This window comes from Gekko japonicus, unplaced genomic scaffold (genome assembly GCF_001447785.1).
Source record: "Gekko japonicus isolate JY-2015 unplaced genomic scaffold, Gekko_japonicus_V1.1 scaffold347, whole genome shotgun sequence".
Taxonomy (NCBI): domain Eukaryota; kingdom Metazoa; phylum Chordata; class Lepidosauria; order Squamata; family Gekkonidae; genus Gekko; species Gekko japonicus.
Window position 1 is genome coordinate 892,313 of NW_015173133.1, and position 22,116 is coordinate 914,428.

A 22,116-nucleotide genomic window follows, 5' to 3' on the forward strand; every position below is an offset into this window, starting at 1 on the left:
AATAAATCCACGTTTCAAAGAAAGCAAAGTTTATTTCAAAGCATTGGAAAGACACTCAAACACGTTCCTTGTTAGAACTGGGTACAAGCAGTTAGGGCAGACATGATAAAGGGATTCAAGTTAGATACATAACCAATGGATAACGTTCCCGCTGGCGGGCAGGAGAAAACGGCTGCGCGCTCAGGTCCTGGGAACCAGGCGAACAGTAGACATAACACAGGTGCAGTTCTCAGGCTTGATAAGTAACAAGCTAGCAGCGAAGCATACTCTCCCCCTCACATCCTCCAGTTGTTTTACTTTGGCATTACAGCAGGAAAACACAATGGCCAGCTGGCAGGGACAGGGATCACATATGTACAAACAGAAGTCACACAGAACACCATGGCAGCTTGCTGACACACACCCACCTTTTACTTCTTATTCTGTTTACTTTGTTGTCAAAACTGGGCTTTTTTTGTAGCAGGAACTTCTTTGCATGTTAGGCAACACACCTCTAATGTAGCCAATCCTAATGAGTTTATGCTGTTAGGTGTGGCCTACTATGCTAATGAGTTCCTGCTGGGCATGGCCAACTCAGGAGCCAGACGGAACTCCGTTCCTGTGCGTTCCTGCCCAAAAATAGCCCAGTTTTTCATTATATCGTTCGCCAAACTCTTAACTTCAATACCATGTCTCACCTTATTATATTTATGCATGAAACTGCCTAGATGATGGAAAGAAAACAAGGGATGGGTTTGTGTAGGAAACCTATACCACTATTCTACCATCAGAGGTCCCTGCTTTATAATCAGTCCAGATGAAGAGAAATCAGTCCCAGAAAACCACAAATGTCCCCTTTTTAAAGTTTGCTTGGATTTGTGTATAAAGAGGATGTCTTTAGTTTTAACTGGTAAAATTTGGTTGGACTTAAATACCTCTGCAATTAGAAAAGCAATTATAACTAAGAAGAGAGCAGTGTAATCTATGCTTTTTGTGCCTCCGAGGAACATGATTGCTTTTCAAGACCCTCCAAGTAGCAATATATTTATCTACAAAAAATGTAGTACAAAGCAGATTGGTCAATGCCACTCACAACATCTAAGCTGGCATTTTCCCTAATGTGTTGCAGCCGTGGCAGGATTAAAGGACATAAGGGTCTTTCCTGTCCTGAACTACAGATTTCTTAGTCAAGCTTCATCCTTTCTCTGCATTAACCCAGGCAAGTCCTTAGTCCATGCATCCTTCCTTCCCATCTCCTTCAATGTAGTAATTTGTTCTTCTTGTTAGCCAAGCTACTGGTACGTAGGGGAGCAGTCTTGCACAAATGCAACAAGGAGTGTGTCTCACTGAAATCAGGACTCTATTGGTAAGGTCAGAGACCTAAGCGCAGTGCCTCTCAGAGTTTTCAAGACCCCCTAGTCTTGGACTTGGCTGTTCCACATACCAGATTTGCCCAGAAAGCAAATCCCCCCCCCCCCGGAATCTTGAAGTAGCTATACTGACCTCTTCTAATGACAGTAGGACATGGATGGAAGGCACACGATAGACCCACATGGCTGGGTCAGTGGGAAACATCCTGGGAACCTGTGCTTGTTGCATTGAGTTCCATAAGGGAAGGAAGGTTGGATATAAATGTAGCAAATGAATAAATAAATGAACAACTGTCAGAAGGAGAGGAAGCAAGAAGTGCCACGGAGCATATGCAAATCTTCGCATGGACCTTGCTTGTTTCTACTGTAAGAAATATGGTCAGTGTATTGTACTGGTTAGCGTGTCAGACTAGGATCTGGGAGACAGCTTTGAGTCCCCACTCTGTCATGGAACAACAGATGTTGGGTGACCTTGGGCCCATCACTAAGCCTAACATATCTTCCAGGGCTTCCTTGAGGATAAAATGGAGGAGGGGAGGATGATCTAAAGCCGTTTTGAGTTCCTGGTGGGGAGAAAAGTGGGTGCAGATATCTACACAAATAAAACGTCTTATCTTTTAACCAGTCAGCATCACTATATTTACAACTGCGGGGAATTTTAAAGGATCTCCATGTAAGGTGCAACAGGGTGTTCTGTCTATAAAAGGATATTGCCAGATACATGCAATATTAACTGGTTTTCTAGGTCCATGTACAGCTTGCTTAGCAATTATGGTTAATAAAAACCTGATTGCGTTACTGTTCCTTCTTGTTCCTCATGTTTCCTGTGCTGGTGAGCAGCAGCCAGTGTATGCCGAGGAGAAGACAACAGCACCCCTGTCTAGCTAGAAGGTCAATGTGTATTCACGGGTGAACTTTGACATGCTAGAAGTACACTGACCGAAGAAAAATCAGTAGGGGGTGGGTTCCTATGCTTTTGGATTACATGTTTATACAATGCTTTAATGTTTATTTTCTTAATTAAATAAAATCATGCATGTTTTTGTCTTTAAAGGCATAGGAGCTTATCAGAAAAAGTGGTGTGTGCAGCTGATGATGTGAGTATATTTAATTATGCATGTATTCTGAATCTGGAGCAAACTAAGGGCCAGCTCCATTGTGGAATCAAGTGTACAGGATGTGATGTCCTTCTTTTCCTGGGAATTTGAATTCTTGAATACAGCTTTCCCAAAGTAGTTGACTCTCCTCCTTTCCACTCATGCCCTGGAGGCTGCTCAGCCCTGTTTGGAATATTAATGTTTCCCTGTTTTGCTCTTTTCTCACACAACATGGTTTTGGTTTATTTTGTGTTGTTGTACATCTGGTCTCTGAACAAGGTTCGAGCTTTCCTCTTGAGCAGTACCTGTGCATGGGGCTGTAGCTCTTTGATAGAGGATGCGTAGAATTTATGTTTGGAAGCAGTGGTAGATTGGACTGATAAACTGAAACCCAGCCCAGGCAAAACTGTCCAAATTTGGTGAGTGTGACAACTTCAGCCTCCTCTTGAGAAGCAGGATCTGGCCACCATAATCCATGCTCTGATAACATCTTGATTGATTATTGTGATGCATTTTGTGCGGAGCTGCCTTTGAATATGGTTCAGAAGTTTCAGTTAGTGCAGAATTTAGTAGCAAGGTTGCTTTTCCATGTTGGTCACTCCATCTTAGCAACAGGCCAATTCCAGGTTGGGGGGGGGCTGCCAGAAATCCTGACAGCTGCCCTTCTTCGGGGGATGCTGATGCTTGCCCTGCCTAGCAGTTTTAAAAAGAGTTTCTGTGGTTGCCTGTTGGTTTCTGGGCATGATTCAAAGGGCTGATTGTGACTTTCTAAAAGCCCAAAATGGTTTGAGACCAGGGTACCTATTCCTATAGGAACCTGCTTATTAATTGGCATAATTCTTTTTCTGATGTGAGATACGTGACCACACTTGACAGCATACTGATTTCTAGTGTTTCTAATGCTTTTAATGTGTTATGATTTTGTTGCCAATGCCCTGAGGCCGTTAAGGTTCTTTGACTTATGTGGCTAGCCAATAAACCACACAGTTAAAACAATCATCCAGGCAGTAAAGGGTAACAAAAGGATTTTATTCGAATAAGGAGCACCTCATAGCTAAAATTCAGCGTGGGTGTTCAACGAGCAAATTGTTAGCCGAATTGCTTTATTTACAGCAATTGGCAATTTATAAACTGGTTCTTGCCAACTATACCAAGGTCCTGTTCCCACCAAGGGTTACCAGAGAAGGAGTCGAGGCTGTTGTTATTAAAATAAATGTCTTTTACTTAAAGAATATAAATCTCATATAAACAATTCTGATGCACTCACACATTCAATCAAGTTTCTCAGAAATACAGTATTAAAAATAAGCACATTTGCATTAGCAGGTGGGGGTGATGATGGGTAATACTTATCTGTCTTCGCAGCTTGGTTGTTCCAATGAAGAATGGATGGGAAGAAATAGAAATCTAAGGGAATTCACACACGACTAGAACCAGCCTTGCAGTGCTTCAGCAGCCTCAAGGGGGCTGAGAAATCCCCTTATGAGTACATTCCCCACCCACCACACCAGACCTGAGAGTCATACCTGGTGTACGTGTCTCACCCCTTATTGGTTGTCTTTTTCCCTGCACTTGAGTGTTCTCTCTCATTGGCTCCCCCCACCCCAAGTTTTGAATTCCTTTATCTGAGTTGCATCAGGTACACAGCTCACAACAGCTTGTTTCCTTTGACTGCATGTTTTCAGAGTATTTGCATGTACTGCAGAATGTATTTAAAAATGGTGCCATGGAAGTGCTAGAATTTCCTCATGAAGGAATGGTAAGGAAGGCAATGATTGACTACTAGTGTCAGGCCTCCCAATAATTGACTACTAGTGTCAGGCCTTCAGCACAGGCCCCCTCCAGCAATGAAATGTTGAAATGCTGGCATGAAAATAAAAAAAAACCAATATGTTTGTCACCCATACCCACCCTTTCTGGGTGGGTTTGGGTGGCAATCCATAAGGCAGAAAAAATGTCCAGATTCTGAGCAAGAGGCTATTTTGTGAATTCATGCCACAATGGGGAAAAAGTATGGGAAAATCTAGTTTAGGATAGAATGAGAAAACAATGAGGAAAAGCTGGGATAGCACAGGATGTTAACAAAGTTGTCTGAACATAAGGAAAAAATGGTAACATAGGGGAATGAAAATGTTACATCAGGGCAATCTGGAAAATGTCTTAAACTGATCAAAGTATCTGAAGCTACAGTCCTATGTATACTGCCAGGAATTGATGCCCGGTGCCAACCCCCCTCCCCCACTACCTGAGCTGAGGATGATCAGGGCCTGACTCACCTATGCAAGGCAGGCCAGGAGAGGGCAGCAGCCAGAAACTAGGCAGATCACTCTGACACAGCTGAGAATAAGACTGGGAGCCAATTAATGGCAGAGAGGGGTGCAGTCAGAAGGCAAGACTGAGCCCAGTCTTAGGGAAATCAGGACAGGACAGGCTAAGAGGCAGCCCTGAGCAGCCAGGGGAAGGAGCAGGTCAGGGAGACAGGCAGCAGGGGGAAGAGGCAGGGAAGGCTTTCCTTTTCTTTTATAGTCTCCGAAGTGGATATAGGCCAGGAGGTGTGGGGCCAGGGAACTCCATAAAAGAGAAGGTACTGTTGCCAACGCCCCGAGGGTGTTAAGGTTCTTTGACTTGTGTGGCTAGCCAATAAACCACACAGTTAAAACAATCAGAATTTATTCAAATAAAGGAACATCCAACAGCTCGTAGATGTTCAGTTTGTTACAGCCAAGAGCTTGCTTATATACTCTTCTTGCTCCTCCTCACTTTACATCATCATTGACATCATTTAGACATGCTCAGTTCAGTTTTCTTTGTCTGGTCAGTCATCAATCTCATATTTGACACACAGGATGTTACTTGGCTACATCTCAACTCCTACAATGCTCATTATTTTTGATTTACAACTTTGTTTACTTCTTTTGGCTGTACTCCCAGAACTCCTTTCACCTTTGAATGGACTTTCAGACTGAGTTCATTTTCAGTATCAAATCTATCAGTTCTGTTAGCACAATTGGTCTTCTTTCACATTAATACATACATATAAAAGTATCTTAAAGCATTTTCAATTCAATTTCAATTTATTATGGGTCTATATGACCGAAGTCTTGACCAACGGCCAATTAAGCAGTTCTCTTTGAAGTAAAATATGGAACAATCAATCTTAAAATTGGCAATAGTCATCCCAATTAAAACTGCTGACCTTACACCTATTCATTTCATTAAGCAAAGTTTTCTGTTATTCCAGTTAAAAATACAGAGTCTTTACCTTTTTAAAAATAATAAGCCAATAGGCAAACATTCACACACACACACACACACACACACACACTCTGCTCAAAGCATCTAATAGTTCAATATGTTACAATATCCAAACTTACAGAGTAAATATGATCTGGGCTTCTCTCATTCAAAGTTGCTATACATTGCACTTTCTTTAACCTTATTAAATTTTGGCATCCCTTAGCTTGGCTGGTGAATCCTTGCCAGGTCAGTTTGACCAATTCCTTTGAAGCAAAAGGATTCCATAATAAATCTTGAATTTGACAGGTCCTAATGAAAAGTTGGCAGCGTTAAGAGAACCTTTTTTAAAATAATAAGCCAATAGGCAAACATACACACACACACACACATTGCTCAAAGCATCTAATAGTTCAATATGTTACAATATCCAAACTTACAGAGTAAATATGATCTGGGCTTCTCTCATTCAAAGTTCCTATACATTGCACTTTCTTTAACCTTATTAAATTTTGGCATCCCTTAGCTTGGCTGGTGAATCCTTGCCAGGTCAGTTTGACCAATTCCTTTGAAGCAAAAGGATTCCATAATAAATCTTGAATTTGACAGGTCCTAATGAAAAGTTGGCAGCGTTAAGAGAAACACCTGCACCTAACTCTTAATTTAAAAGGTTACATCACAACACCTGCTTCATTGAAACTCAAATACTCCCTTTTTCATTGAAACAAGGGCTGGAAAAACATGTCAATTAGAAAAATACAGAAAGTGCTTAGTGGTTTAAACAGGTCTAAAACTTCCAGGAAAGTCTCAGAGAATTTCTCCCAAAGGTTTCTGTAAATCAGCAATAATCAATAGAAAAATCGACTTCCGGTGGGTGGATCGGCGATGGCGGTCGCTCTCCTTGAAGGTCGAGGAAGCGACTAGCACACCTTCAGCTTGGAGGGGTGCCACCTCAAGTGGCGCCCCCATGGAGCCCTTGTGATGGGCTCCAGGCTAGAGGGCTCTCGAGGGTTAGCCTCTTCGACGGCTTGATGCCAAAGAATAGAGGCTTCCCTCCGCCCTGACAGTCCAGCCGATGGGTGACCTCCAGGTATAAGCCAGTCTAACCGGGACAAACGCAGGAGATCAAGCGGAATGGCGATGAAAGAGAGCGGTGTCAGATATGACCAACAATGAACGTGAGTGTGAATTAAACAGATTACTTTTCTAAAACGAAGCCCCCCCCGGGAAAGCGGAGCGCAAGGAGGGACGCCTCCCAAGCGTTTGAATAGATCAACGAAGCGAAGGGGGGAAGAGGGGAGAGAAACAGCGTTTTATTTTGAGAGACTTACTTGAGCGGTCTTAGCGAAAAGACGAGTCTTTCGAGCTCTGGCACAGAGGTTTTAAATTGTAAACAGAGAACATGGCGGCTTCACGAGGGAAAATAAAACCGAAAGGCAGCCAGAGTCCAAGACTGGAAGAGGGAGCAGACGTCATGAAGATGTTAGCGGATATGCTAAAACCGGTACTGGAGCAGCTCGGTGGTATTAACCAGCAATTGGCTACGTTAAATCAAAACTTCACTTCGCAGCAATGCCAGCTGGTAGAGACAGAAAGGAAAGTGGAGCATGCAACTGAGAAACTGGTGGAGATGGACACCGAGAACAAAAAGATGAAGAAAAGAGTGAAAGAGGTGGAAGTAAAACAAAAACTGCAGGAAAATCATCTTTTACAGCTGCAAATGGAGAAAGCCAAGACTGACAATTGCACCTCCTGAAGGAAGAAATGCATCTTGTTCTTGCATTGGAGAGTTCAGTTTGTAACCTAGGACTTGCTTGTCCTCAGTGCACAGAAATTAGATCAATCTGATACCATATATATATATATTAGAAATGATTTGGAAAATATTTGAACACCTTGTCTTAAAATATTTTATTCATCATGTTAAAATAAAACGTTCCATAATCATTTTTTTTTCTTTTCTTTTTTCAATTTTTTCAATTTTTTGGAAAAAAAACAAAAAAGGCTTCAGGAAAAACCGGGGGGAAACGGTTTCCCCCCCGAATTTTTCCGGGTTTTTTTCCGGGTCTTCACATCTTTAAGCCTGCCTGGGGAGATTGTAGTCAAGTTTGCAAGAAGACAGACCAGAGATGCTGTGTTGAAGGCAACCTTGGCAAATCCACTGAAATTTGGGAATACAATTATTAAGACTCTAAAAGACATCCCATTTGAAATTCGTCAAAAGAGGAAGAGTTATAAGGACTTAATCTCATTTCTTCAAACAAATGGAATACAGTATCGGTGGGGGATTCCTGAATGTGTCATCTTTAAAATTAATGACAAAAGAGAGAAGATCGACTCCATCTTTAAAGCGAAGGAATTTCTGAGACGGCAGCTGGGATCAGAAGAAGAACTAAAGGATGAAGAAACAAAATCGGGTGACTCTGTTACCCCTGGAACGGATGAGGACTCTGTTGGTCAAGCGGGAGCAAGTAAAACTGTGTATGATTTTAGACAGAGAAAACAGAAGTAAGGGCTGAAGGACTCTGAAAATGGCCCTATGAAGATAAGAAGATGCTCAAGAAGTGTTCTCAAAATACTAAACCTACTAATATTGAAGCAGTAGTTAAAAAAAAGAAAGAAAACAACTCACAAGTATAATGTTATACTAACACGTATTACTAACATGTACTTTAACACGGATATGATTTCCTACTCTTGGGATTTTAGTTAGTGTGGGTATCTTTTCTTTATCCCTAGTTGTAGTCCCTTTTTTCTGTTGTAGTTATGTAGTCTTATGGAAAAAATAATAAAATTCTTCTCTAGGGGGTTTCAAAAAAGAAGAAAGAAAAATCATTTGAACCCTGGGCACACCCTACAATTTGATTGAATTCTGGCTTTATGCATATTGTCTGGAAGCTACACCAGAGGCCTGTGGTTGAGAAGCAGAGTATGTATGTGTTTCATGTGGCTGGTATTCAGATAAACAGCCAAGTTGTTTTTCTAATTCACTTGTACGGTTTAGAGTGATTTTCTTCCTGTAAACTGCTTCTTGAGGATCTCCTTTTCTAACATATTCATGGGCAAAGGGACTTTTTGCATTTATTATAACTTAAACGTTGATTCTCATTTTTGTAGTTAGGTGTTTGGGGATGAGAGAGTGAATTGCTCCTCATTGCTTGGCTGAGCAGGAATTATGAAAATTAATATTCAATGCACTGTTCACTGAATCATACATTAGAGTACTGTAGATGGCTTACTGACTAATAATTGACATATCTTCAGCCTTTGTGTTAAACAGCCCATGCATGCTACTTACTATGTAGATCAAGCTAGAAAGGTGATATTGGAAGAGTTAGGGTTTTTCCTCATGTTTTTTTTTCTGTCAGTGCTGGCCCCATACTGCTTTGGTTTATCCCCTGGTTTCCACATACATTAGTATTAATCCAGGCTTTACTGTTTAATTTTCTTGCCATTTGTAGTTTTGTCAGATGAACACACATGAAGCTGCCTTATACTGAATCAGGCCATTGGTCCACCTAGGTCAGTAGTGTCTACTCAGACTGGCAGTGGCTCTCTAGGGTCTCAGGCTGAGGTCTTTCACATCACCTACTGCCTGGTCTTTTAACTGGAGATGGCAGGGAATGAACCTGGGACCTTCTACATACCAAGCACAGGCCCTACTACTGAGTCATGGCCCCCATTTACATGACAGGAAGCAACAAAAGAGGAACTGTGTATACCTTATGCTTACCTCATTGACACTTCCACTACAGTGTGCAGAAGTATCTGTTGTGCATGCTTAGAATACAGCCCCATGCACATACATGTGCAGGTACTGTACATCCATTTCAATCAATGTGTGTAGATCAGAGGGCAAAGCTTACTACCACATTTGTTTTCCAGAGGGCCTTCCAGAGAGCTAAGCTTTCCCAAGTATTTGGGCTATTTTCATGCCAGGTTTTAACTGTGATTTATCCTTCTTTGCTTTGGGTACTGCTCGGGTCTTTCATCTTGATTGCTCTTTTGTAAAACTTAAATTTAAACTGGTGGGACCTTTTGCTGCAGGTTTTTATTGTCAGTTGATTTAGTTTTAAGATGCTTACTCTTAAATTTCCTGCTGTCTGCTGTCTTCAGTGCTTTTAAGTAAAAGTAAAAGGGTGAGTGGCCTCAAGCAGATTCTCTGGGAGAGATAATGTAAATTTTCTAAATAAATAAATAATATATAGTTTATAAATAAATTAATTCTCGGGTGATGCAGGGGGTGTAGAGTACAGGGAGAGGCAAGAAATTAGTTTCATGGGCAGATCTAAGCTTGAAGTTCTTTGAATCAAATCCCATGTTGCTAAATTTACAGTTACTTCAGGATTATATTTATAGAATATTTGTGAATTTTGCAGTGCCAATCTACGTCTTCTTTAACAAATGGAATGCCAGGTAATGCATTTAGATTCATAAAACTCATAACTCATCTAGACTATCCCATGAAATAAAACAGATAGAAACAGGGTATTAAGATACCAAATGCAGTCAGTATCTGCCCTGGATCAGTTTTAACATCAATTGAAGACTCCTTAGAGGAGGAAGATTCCATCACAGATTCTCCTAAACAAGATGGGTAGCCATGTTAGTCTGTCTGTAGCAGTAGAAAAGAGCAAGTGTCCAGTAGCACCTTAAATACTAATAAAATATGTGGCAGGGTATGAGCTTTCGTGAGTCACTGCTCACTTACTTCACAAAAGTGAAGTCACTGCTCACTTATTTCTTGCTCTTTTCTTCTCCTAAACAAGACTTCAAACATCTCAGGATCTCCAGTGGAAGTGATCATGCCCATTAAGCAACCACAGGCTCCATCTGAGACCCAGTGGAGATGTTGATTCAGGAATTTCCCCAAGTGAATCAATCCACCTTCACCCCTACCCCATCTTCCCCGAGACCTAAAGAACAAAGAAGGCAGAACGCCCAATCAGAAGCCTCTGACTAAGTGGAGGAATGAACATCTGGCAGCTTGCCATATCCCACAAGTCAGTGCTACTTGGGAGACAAGCACTGCCTTCTAAGTCTTGGCAGAATTAGGGTTGTTTTTCTGGCCACAGACAACATAGAGCTATCAGTTCCCTGTAAAACTCTTCCGTTGGGATTTTTGGAGGAGTTAAAGCTGTTGACAGACGATGGTACATAACATTAAAAGTTGTTTCCACTTCATTTATTTAGGAATTCTTGCCATTAAATTTGCTTACAAGGGGCAAGTGATCTTTTCCCCTCTAGAGCCTTATAAATCTTGGCTTCAGAACCATCATTTCAGTTCCAAAGTCTAAAAAGGGTTTAAGGAGTTTTTTTATTGCAAGTAAAGCAGTGTTTCATTTTGATTGTTGAGCTCGTTCAACCATGTAAAGCCCTACAATCATTTTCATATGTGTGATTTTGGCTACTGGCACTGATGGTCTGACAGAGGGGCTATGTTCATGGCATCTTCTTGTTTTACTAATTTGGTCTAAACAAGAAATTAGTTTGATCAGTTTGAAAGAGCAGATGTTTGGCTTTAATGTACATTTTTCTTAATTCCACAACATCTGGTTGGCAGTGCTTCACCTTGGGTTTACTAGTAAGAGTCAAAAAATGTAGTTGGCATTGTCACCTACCTGATCTTTGAAGCATATGATGTGGTTATGATTGCTCATTATAAGGTCCCTCTAACAGAAATTAAGGAAGCCCAAAGTTTTGAAAAGAGCAAGATTTTGGGAATATTCTGGATAACTCACACTGTATAGAGTATCTCTGGAGATGTATAGACAAAGAGTCTAACTCACTTCATGTATCATTGATCAAAGTAAAGCTGGAAAAGTCCAAAATGCCCTACATTTGGTATAAACTATACAGATCATTCGCATACACTTGGCATGTTTAGTATCTCAATTCCAGAATGAGCTATGCCATAGGTAGGCCAATAATAGTAAATGATGTTTCTTGGTGCTGCCTCCCTAGAGGATATATTTATTCTGGTTGAATTATTTCTGCATAGCCTCTCAGTTTTGTGGGGTACCATTCAACATCTATTCTAAACCAAATGTTATTTATTGTTGGCCCAATTTCGAGTAAAGTGATACAAGGATGGGGGTTTCATACAGCAAATTTCCTTCCATTAATGAGCCGTATCTGAAGTGCTATGGTCGTTTCAAACAGTGCCGCTTTCCCACCCACCCACCCACCCTTTTTGCCATTTGATCTTCCTTGGACTCCTTTTTTTACATTCAAAGGTGAGCACTATAGCACTAAACTGCTATAGCACCTTATAATGTTTTTAAAAGTCCAAGAAAGATCACATGGTAAAAAGGGGCGGGGGAAAGCGACATTGTGGGAAGCACTATGGACATTCTAAATAGCACAACACAGTGATTCATAAGCACAATGAGGGGCTGAAAACGGAAAAAGCAGTTTCCCTCAAAAGCAGCTCAACCACGCTATGCTGACCCGATGGAAGCAGGTTTGTGTGAACAGGTAAATAAATCCCACTAGCAGCTGATTACTAAAATGAGTCTGTCTGAAATGACAGGAAAAAAATCTATCAGCAACTAGTTACTGAAATGGAATACAAAGGCAGTTTGAAAAGGATCAATGATAAAGAGCAGTGACACATTTTTCAGACTATAAGGACTGCCATACATAATGTTTGGAATTAAAATATCAGTAAATGGTGGTGAAGGTATAACAGGATTCTTACCCAATCTGAACACACGTGGTATTTCTGTGATGTCTGCAACCACATCTTTCAAAGAACAATAAACTTATTGTTGTATAATAACAATAAACTTGCTGTATAATAACAATAAACCTATTATGTATACCAAGGGCCTAATTTGATATGATGGGCCAGTCATGTTTGTTCACATGTAAAACAGGAGAGGATATCTACTTACAACTAAATGGGTGCCCATGGGAGCTAAATGCTTGAGCACCTAAAGTACAGGTCAAGTCTATAGAATTTGGGCTTTAAAGAAAAAACCCAAATTCTGCAGTTAGAATATGTGAGGCTAAATCCTGCTCAAATTGGTTATGTGCCACGGATTTCAACAGGACAAGGGCTTGACTGTAGCTGAATTGTGCCCATTGTGTGAATTAGCATGCAGAATATTTAGCAAAACATACAAGCCAAAGGCTGTTTCACTTAGATTCTTTCAGTAATCTGCCCTGCAGCTCTATAAATTAGATACATATTTCCCCCCTGTTGCTGGTGGCAGCTGGGAAGAAGGGCACAGGGGCTGAAAGAGGCCAGCTAATGGATTTGTAGATGAGGTAAGATTTCAGTCAGGTATGTTCTGGTTCATATCTCAAGCTGTTTGTTTTTTAAGCCATTATGCTACACTAGCTGTATTTTAAGGATTTTCTTTTAAACTTTTAAAATATTTTGTGGCTCCCCTCCTCCTCTTAGAGACTAAAAAAGGAGGATTGGAAGAAGCAGGCAGATCTGGACTGGGGCAAGGACAGTTGCGGTTGGTTGGTGTTTCAAGTGGGGGGAAAAAAGCTCTACATTTACTACCCAAACCTTCACTTACAACATCATCCCCAGAACTAATAGCATATTTTCAGACTTTTCTGTACAATCACATGGGCTAGAAATTTGCTTTATTTATTCTTGAGACTCCTGTGAAGCTGCTAGGTCCTACATTACATAGCAGACCTCTTGGTGGCACTTTTATCTCTTTGAGAAAGACCAAGTGCTAAGAAGGCATATTGGAAACATATAGGCAGCATATAGGTTTTTCTGCCATTTCCTGTCATCTGTCCATTCCAGTTTGTTGTGAATATAACGATGTGCTGATATCCATATACCCGGCATCAGCTATCCTGGTACAGGTTCCTCTGTGGCAGTCACTGCACTTGCACCCCCTCCAGACTGCTGCACTTAGTAACCATGTACTAGACAGGATATGGCAAAATGACTTTTGCAGTTTGAAACCTGTCTAAGAGTCCTGCTATGTAGCAAACCTTTAATCATGCATTTTCTTTTAGACTTTAATTATAACATTTAGACTTTAATGATAACATATGTTAATTAGCCCTATTTTTTTTCCTGTCAGGAAACAGTACTGGTAAAATGCAGCCGTCCTGGTCATGCTTTGATAAACAAGACATTGCAGTTTGAAAGGTGGGTGGTCTTAGAAACCCCAGTGGCTGGGCTTCCTTCGTTTAATTTGACCTATGTAATAGGAGTTAGTCAATTGTTCTTTATTATGGCCCACGGGCCATTCAGGAACAGAGTAAAACAGATAAAAGCACTAATATAAAATTAATTAACTACATAAAACTACCATACATCGCTTGTCTTAAAATACCTACAGTTAAAAAGTTAGAATCTGAATAAATTATGCACTGGACATTGTCTCAGCTGTAATAGGAGTTGCTAACTGGTCCCTCCTGTTCAGCTGCTTCATGAATTTTCTAATCTTAAAATGTATGAAACAAAATAGAATTACTTGTTTCTTCTGAGGGGGAAAATAAATTATTTCATAATTATTACTGTAAGTAAAGTGGGTTATCTGTGCCAGGCACAAAAGCAGGTTACCCACGGAAAATTCTGGAGTTTCTAAATATCCAGGGGCTCCTCTGATATGCAGAAAAAGATGACTTTGCAAACTAATTAGAAAGAAAATGGGCTGTTCAGTTCCCTGAGAGTTTATATCATTCTAAGGAAGGGGAAGATTTTTGCCTGTGAATTTCCGAATTGTTTATTTCCATCTTTCGTCCATCTTTGCAGCCCACCATTCTGTTCCCTCTAATACTAAAGTCCATAACAGCTAGGCGAGTGCCATGGGGCCACCCACAGAAAACGTAGGTGTTTCTGCATCTTTGGGTGAACTCCCCATGTATTCAGGAAAACATTAGTTTATCCAGGGCTCTAGTCGGGGGGGAGCTCTCAGGTACGGAGCTCCGGAAGAGAGCCTCTAGGGGGCGGGGCGGTCACGTGGTGAAGCCCCGCCCCTTCTTTACCCCGCCCTCTGCTTCGATCCTCATTCCGTTTGGGAATGAGGATGAAGCAGGAGGGTAAGTAGCCGGGCCTTCTGACACACTTCCGGTGATGTCAGGGGGTGTGGCCTTCTGTCACTTCCGGTGATGCCAGGGGGCGTGGCATATGCAAATAAGTTATGCTAATGAGTTATGCTAATGAGCTCCGGCAGCTCTTTTTCTACAACAAGACCCCTGAGTTTATCAATTAAATAAGAAACAACCCCTCCCCAACAACCTGATAAAGACTGAGTATGTTCATTGTTCTGTAGGAAGTAGGGAATATAAAGAGCAGTTCAACATCAGTAAAAGGGATAACAGAACTAAGGGGCCTTAACAGTATTCTGGACGGGAGTCTCTGGGTTGTTTATTTCTATCACCTCCCTGATTTATTATTGATCCCATACTAGTTTATTTATTTAAAACATTTTTATTCTGCCTTTCCACAGAACTTGGGGTCCCCAAGAAAGCACAAAATGGGAAAGCTGTGTGTGCACATATGCACCCTTTGCAACTTCAGCAACAATGCCAGCTGAGATTTCACCTAGGTTCAGAAACTATAACTAGAATGCTGCATTAAAAAAAAATACCATAAGGAGTGTCCAAGGAGGGAGCAAGAAGGGAGAAGCAATGGAGGAAGATGAGGGATGGGGCATGGCAGTGGTAGGATGTAGTAGAAAGGAGGGTTGAGCAAGAAGAGAGGCAGTGTGGACCAGTGCCCCCTAGGTCCCCCTGCACATATTCCCAAAAAGGTGACTCATGGTCACATTTTATGTCAGTTATCAGATTGTCAGTAATGTGTTTTAGGTCAGAGACGTCAAACATCTGGCCTACAAGCAACTGGGGGAAAACCAGTCCAAATAGGGTTGCTAACTGTGACTTACCTCACCGGCGGGGGACTCCTGGGGGATCCTGGTTTGTGCGCTCGCGTCAGTATGGACCAGTGCCCCCTAGGTCCCCCTGCACATATTCCCAAAAAGGTGACTCATGGTCACATTTTATGTCAGTTATCAGACTGTCAGTACCAGTCCAAATAGGGTTGCCAACTGTGAATTACCTCGCCGGCGGGAGACTCCTGGGGGATCCTGGTGTGTGCACTCATGTGCAAAGTGCGCGCGCGCCGCTTTCGCATCACAAGGCAATGACGTCATGACGCCGGGCATGCTGGGGGCGGGGCCATGACCATACAAGGGAAACCTTGTACGGCCGTGGCCCCGCCCCCAGCGTGCCCGGTGTCATGACGTCACTGCCCTGTGACGCACACGCCGGGGCGAGGTTCCCCCTGGGGCCCAATTCCCCGGCATCTGGGAACGGGCCTCTGGGGCAGGTGATTTTCCACCCCCCAGGGGGCTTTGGCAGCCCTAAGTCCAAATCTGGACTGGAAGGGCCTGTATCAGGGAGGGAACCCCTTTTGAGGTTCCTCCTTTCCCCAAATGCAGGCCCTCCCCAGGGTCTTTCCCAGTGATTGCCCAGTGATTGCCCAGCCCAGTGATTGCCCAATCTCCAGTGATTGCCCAGCCCAGAGTGGGCAACCATAAGGAAAGAGAAGGGCTGGTCTGGCCCCGAGCTCTTCTGAGGAAGGGTATGGGTCATGGTCAGTGGTAAAATATCTCCAGTACTTGGCATTACATTTTATGGCACACATGGCCCAGCCCAACAAAGTGACATTTATATCGGATTCAGCCCTCGTAAAAAAATGAATTTGACACCTCTGTTTATGAGAACTGCACTTCCAGAGAAGCAACCAGTAGGTCAAGGTGTGAGGATACCAAACCAAAGGAAAAACTACTTTGAGGTATCATCTCAGTTAGCAGCTTAAAAATAGCTGCCCTTCCATTCTGCTTGCTGAATACTCTTCTGCAGAGCAAGAGCTTATATCGTTGCTGATAAATAAATGTCCTAGTAAAAGTCATCTTATATAGCACTTTTTATTCTACCCTTCCTCTAAGAAGTTCAGGGGGGCTTACAACATTGTCCCATTTTGTCCTTGCCACAATCCTGTGAGATGGGTTAGAGAGAGAGAGAGGCCCAAGGTCACAGGGCCAGCTTTTTGGTAGTGTGGAGGCAAATATCTCCTTTTCTGTTTTGTATATCTTGTTTTTTTGCAGAAAAGCTTTCCATGCCTCAAAGCCACTGCTTTTGATCAGCAAACGCTTCACAGTGGAGACTAACCAGTGTTTCCATCCGAAAGCCACCCACCCACCCTTTTGCCTGTCTATGTGAAGGAAGATAAACTAGTTCTCTAAAGTTAACACAACAATTATTTCCAGTTTTAAAAAATTCAGTAGCAGCCTTTACAGGACATTCTTGAGATGTGGTGCCGTGTGTTTACATAACCCCCTCCTCCAAAAAGAGGGTGATGGTATAAAATGGTGAATTCCGTCAAAGAATGTGGCTCGCAGAAGTGTGTTGTGTTTTTTTAGTGTCCCTGCACAGTTTATTCTTATAAACAGCAGAGCATATGGTTCTTATGAACTCCAAATGTTTATTTTTTTAGCAACCTTTTATGGAACTAATAAATGTCAAAATACTTGATTCCATTTCAGAGGGGGGAAAGCTTTTCAACATGTTGTGTTTTTTTCAGATTTTTTTATGAGTGTGTTCATCAACAAAGTAAAATGGAGGCTTGTAATCTTCAGGTACTTTAAGTAAGCATGTGGCTGCAAGGTTGGGGTAAGGTAGGCAGAAGGAGATCTGTCATTGAGGTTTCTGCCACAGATAATGAAAGCAGAACAGATCCGAATGCTCACTGGGACAAAAGTTAATAACCCTATTTCAAATCCAGCTGAACACCCTTTATCAAGCTTCTTTTGATCACCACACTATCACTTCTTAGAAACATATTATGACCTGGTCTTTAAAAAAAAGAAATAGTAATTTTTCTCAGGATGAATATAACTACGCTGACTCCACCCCATCCCCACCCCACTAAATCTAGTACCAAGCTAATCTCTGTTGCTGTTGTGTCTATTTGTGTGGCTTTTAGACGGTGATTGGTGCTCTCATTTGATTATTGGAGCCCATTAAATTATTGGCAAGAGACAAACGGCTGCAGAACATTTCTTTTATCACCTGAGGCAATTTACCTAATAATGGGCGGGAGACTTTTTGTCTACGCAGAAGTGGGTCATAGGAAGAACTTTGTGATCACAGGACACTGTAAGTTCCACAAGCCTCTCTGGTTGTGTTGATCCATGATTGGGATGCATGTGGCTGCTTCCCAGTATTACATGCTTTCCTTTCCTTTGGTATTATTATCTAATAAGACCATGTGTTCCTTTGCCTTTCTCCCACTAGCGCCATCCACTGTATCTCACTACCAACACTTAACAATGATTACATTTTTAAATCCTGTAAGTACCTTACTTAGCCTCAGATTTCTAGCCTTCATTTTCTTGTAACTTTCATTTTACTCTAAAAGAAAGCTGCATGAACCTCACAAGCTTATTTTTGTTCTGGCACCGCTACCAACAAGCTAAGTCCAGTAAAACACATCTTAATCTCGTTGATGTCTCTAGAAATAGCTCTGTTTTGATGAGGACCTGCAGTCTTGGCAGTGTCCAGAGCCCTTTGAATTCCTTGCATTTGGCCACCGGAACAGAATTGTGGCTCAGCAATGTGTGTGTATGTGTGTGCGTTTAATTTCCTGATGTCTAAAACAAGCTTCAGAGTAAGCATGACTAATTCCCTTTCTTATATCTTGGTGCTCATGAAGAACATGTATTGTTAAAGTACTTTCTTTTATAACTTCAGTGTGTAATGCTGCTCTTATTTGTCATTGCTCTTGTTTGTTTGTTTGTTTGTTTGTTTGTTTTATTCATTCAATTTATACCCCACCCTCCCCGCTGAAGCAGGCTCAGGACGGCTTACGTAATATATATATATATATAAATGCAGTTAAAAACATCAAATTAAATATTAGTTCATTCACATTTATAGACAATTTTCCTTCAATGACTGACCCATATATGTATATATTTTGTATTCTTCAGAGTTTATAGTGCTGCTGAAACTCAAGAGACAGTGTTTGCAGATGTATCACCTTTGCTAACCTCACTGTTAGATGGGTGAGTTGAAAAATGGGAGCAAATAATTTCAGTGGGATAACAACTGCCTTAAAGAGAGCTGGTTTTGTTAATGAAAAACACATAAACTGTACTACACCTACAACTGAAGTGGGGTGACTCTTTCTTGAAATATGGTACAATACAGTAAGTTGGTTGTGAACAAAAGATAATCATATTGAAAGTTCTGTAGGGTTTGCACCATAGTAGCTGACAGCAGGAGGAGCTGCAGTGGCTCAAGTGGTTAAGGCGCTGAACTGCAGGCTGGAAGGTCGGTAGTTCAGCAGTTCAAGACCCAAGTGCCGCATGACGGAGTGAGCTCCCATCTCTGGTTCCAGCTCCTGCCAACCTAGCAGTTCGAAAGCAAGAAATTGCTAGTAGATAAATAGGTACCGCTTTGGTGGGAAGGTAACAGTGTTCCGTGCGCCTCGGCGTCTGGTCATGCCGGCCACATGACCATGAAAATGTCTTTGGACAGCGCTGGCTCTTCGGCGTGGAAACGGAGATGAGCACCACAACCCTAGAGTCGGATTTGACTGGCTTTTTAGCAAGGGAAACCTTTACCTTTACCTTTACCTAGCTGACAGGAGATGGAACAATGCCACAGCAAACCTGTGTGCCATCATGAGACTGTCTGGATTCTTTTCTTTGTTGCTGTGTCTGAGGGAGGAGAGGGCAGTCAATATTCTTCCCAGAATTCCTATTGCATCATTCCCAACACAAATAACTAAGTTTTCTGTTAATTTCAGTGCAATTTGTGTGCACAGTCTAAAGAAGTATCTTCTGTTCTTATCTGTCCTGAAACATGACTTTTTTCGCAGCCTTCCTGGAAATGTTCTCTTACTGGAAACAAAAGTACTTTATGCTTTTCTTTTCTTTTTTGCTTTGGAGGGGGGGCATTGGGGGATGTATCATTTAAACAGAAGCAGATCGCTTGTCTGCTAAAGATGAGCTTCTTGCACCATTTATGTTTTCAATCAGCTTTCCTTTTGTGGAAGGCATAAATTCTAATCCTTGAATTCACCTACCCCCTCTGTCTTTGGTGATTTTCGCATAGGGTTGCCAGCCTCCAGATGGGGGCCTGGGTATCTCCTGGAATTACAGCTGATCTCCAGATGACAGTGAGCAGTTCCCTTGGAGAAAATGGCTGCTTTGGAGGAGGGTGCAGTGGTTTTTTTTGTTTTTAAGTGCCAGTACTCATATATGAGGTTGCACTGATTTCTGCTGATTCCACTCCATGGGACTTGGGAGGACCCTGAGAAAAGGTGCCAGTAGACATTACAGGAGAATACTGTCACCAGAAAAATCCCTGAGAGGGTATACTCTGTAGCATGATATCCCATTGAGGTCCCTCTCCAGGGCTCCACCCCACAGATCTCCAGCAATTTCCCAAACTAGTGTTGGCAACCCTGTTTCCAATTTGGCTATTTGGTCTAGGCAGGGAGCTGTTGGGAAGGGGATTTTTCCCCAACTTCCACACAGCTTCTTGATGCATGCATTTTCCATCTTTCCTGCATCCTTTCCAAAACCTACTTAACTATAAACTTTTAATTACAATTGCAGTAAAATGGGTAGCTGCCAAGTAGATGGGAAAATCTGGATATTTTCCATTCCACCCACATTGGTGACATTGTCCTCGCCACAGTTTCCTATAGAAGCTGCTTCCCCACCTGGGATTGAGGAGGGGGCTTTTCCTTTTTGTTTTTATAACATTATAACAGTCTATCTACTAGTTCTCCTGAATTTTTCAATTTCTAAAAGTCAGTCTTTAACCATTCATTGCAGAGATATAAGGGAAACGGAGGTGGAGGCTTATGTTTAAAAAATAAAAGCTATAAATTCAGAGGACATAGCAGATAGATCATTGTAATGATATAGTGATCTAGCAACTGCCAATTTAAAAGGAAAAACAAAAGCCTCCCCCCCCCCTGCCCATGTGATGGAGGGGGAATGGCTGCTATGGAGGACTAGGGCAGGGAACCATTCCATGGGGAAACCACACTGCTGCAGTGCTTAATCTGCAGCTGCAGTGGCAGTGAGAAAACTCTGGGAAATCAAGACCTCTTTCTGGACTTCCAGTTTTGGCAGTCTAATGGCGGATGCGTCTCTCGGGAGCTCCCGAGGACACGATCCGTGAGCCAGCGGATGGAGAGGGGGTGTGACTGTACGCGCCATCCCCTGGAGCCATGGGGCGCCGAGGATCACCTCTCTCCCAGCACGGTGCTGGTAGATTAAGGCATTCCAATGCCTCGACAGTCTCTCTGCTGTGTTCCAGTATTGGACTCAGAGACGCACACCGGGACAAGCGAGTGGAGGTTGAGTGCTTTGCACGTTTGATGGCGAGATCTACTTGATCTACATTGAGAGTGAGTTTGGTTGAAACGAGTACCAGAGAAGTGACTGAAAGTCTCCCCTAAAGTAAGCGAGGGGGGTGGGACTGGGACCCCCCCACAGAAATAAAAATGGACTCAAAGCATGCCTTTTAAAGGGGGGCAGAACTGAAAGCAAAATGGGACTATAGTAAGGAACTTACAAGAGAATTACAGGTGACTTGCAGATTTTAGAGACTTTTGGCAAACTTGCTTAAATGTAAACAACTTCAAAGATGTCGCTGAAGAAGACGGCGAAAGATAAGCAAACGAAACCTAAGCCTCCTTCAGGAAGTGCTAGCCCAGCAAGTGCAATCACGCGACTGGATGTAGCCATAGACTTCTCTAAATTGCTAACAGAAGCGTTGCAACCCCTGCTGGAGCAACTGACAACACTCAATCAGAACTTCGCTGCACAGCAACAGCAATTAGACGAGACTAAAAACAAACACAGAGCAAACAGCTGAGAAAGAAGTGGATGCCAACACCCAAAAGCTCAAAAAGCAAATGCAGGAGATGGAAAAGAAAAGAAAATCTGATGAAGTCCAGCTTTTACAGCTTCAAATGGAAAAGGCAAGCTTTACACTGAGATTTCAGGGAGTTCCTGAGACTAAAGAGGAGAATCTTAAACAGATTATGAGTGATGTCCTGGAACCAGTTGCAGATTTAAAAGCGGATTTTCTTCAAGGTGAGATGGATGTGATCTATAGGTCATATTCAGAATACATAAAGAAAAATAATCTGCCTGGTGAGGTGGTGGTTAGATTCTCCAGAAGATATGTGAGGGATCAGATATTAAAAGCAACAAATGCAACTACCCTTAAAATTGATGGCAAGGAGATAAGAGTTTTGAAAGACATTCCCTTTGAAATAAGGGGGGAAAGGAAGAAATACAGAGACTTGGCTCTGTTTCTACAAAAGAATAACATCTCCTACAAATGGATTGTACCTGAAGGTATACTCTTCAAATTTAAAGATAAGAGGCGGGAAATTGACTCTGTTACGAAAGCACGTGAGTTTT

At 42.1% G+C, this 22,116-nt stretch overlaps 1 protein-coding gene across 1 annotated transcript in view; it reads left to right on the plus strand.

Annotated features, from left to right (window-relative positions):
- The window catches only part of KIF25 (kinesin family member 25), a 76,374-nt gene that overhangs the window by 25,857 nt on the left and 28,401 nt on the right, over window positions 1–22,116 (plus strand). The window contains exon 7 of the mRNA XM_015422167.1: window positions 18,655–18,729. Coding sequence (XP_015277653.1) covers window positions 18,655–18,729 — 75 coding nt within the window. The remainder of the gene's footprint in view (window positions 1–18,654; window positions 18,730–22,116) is intronic.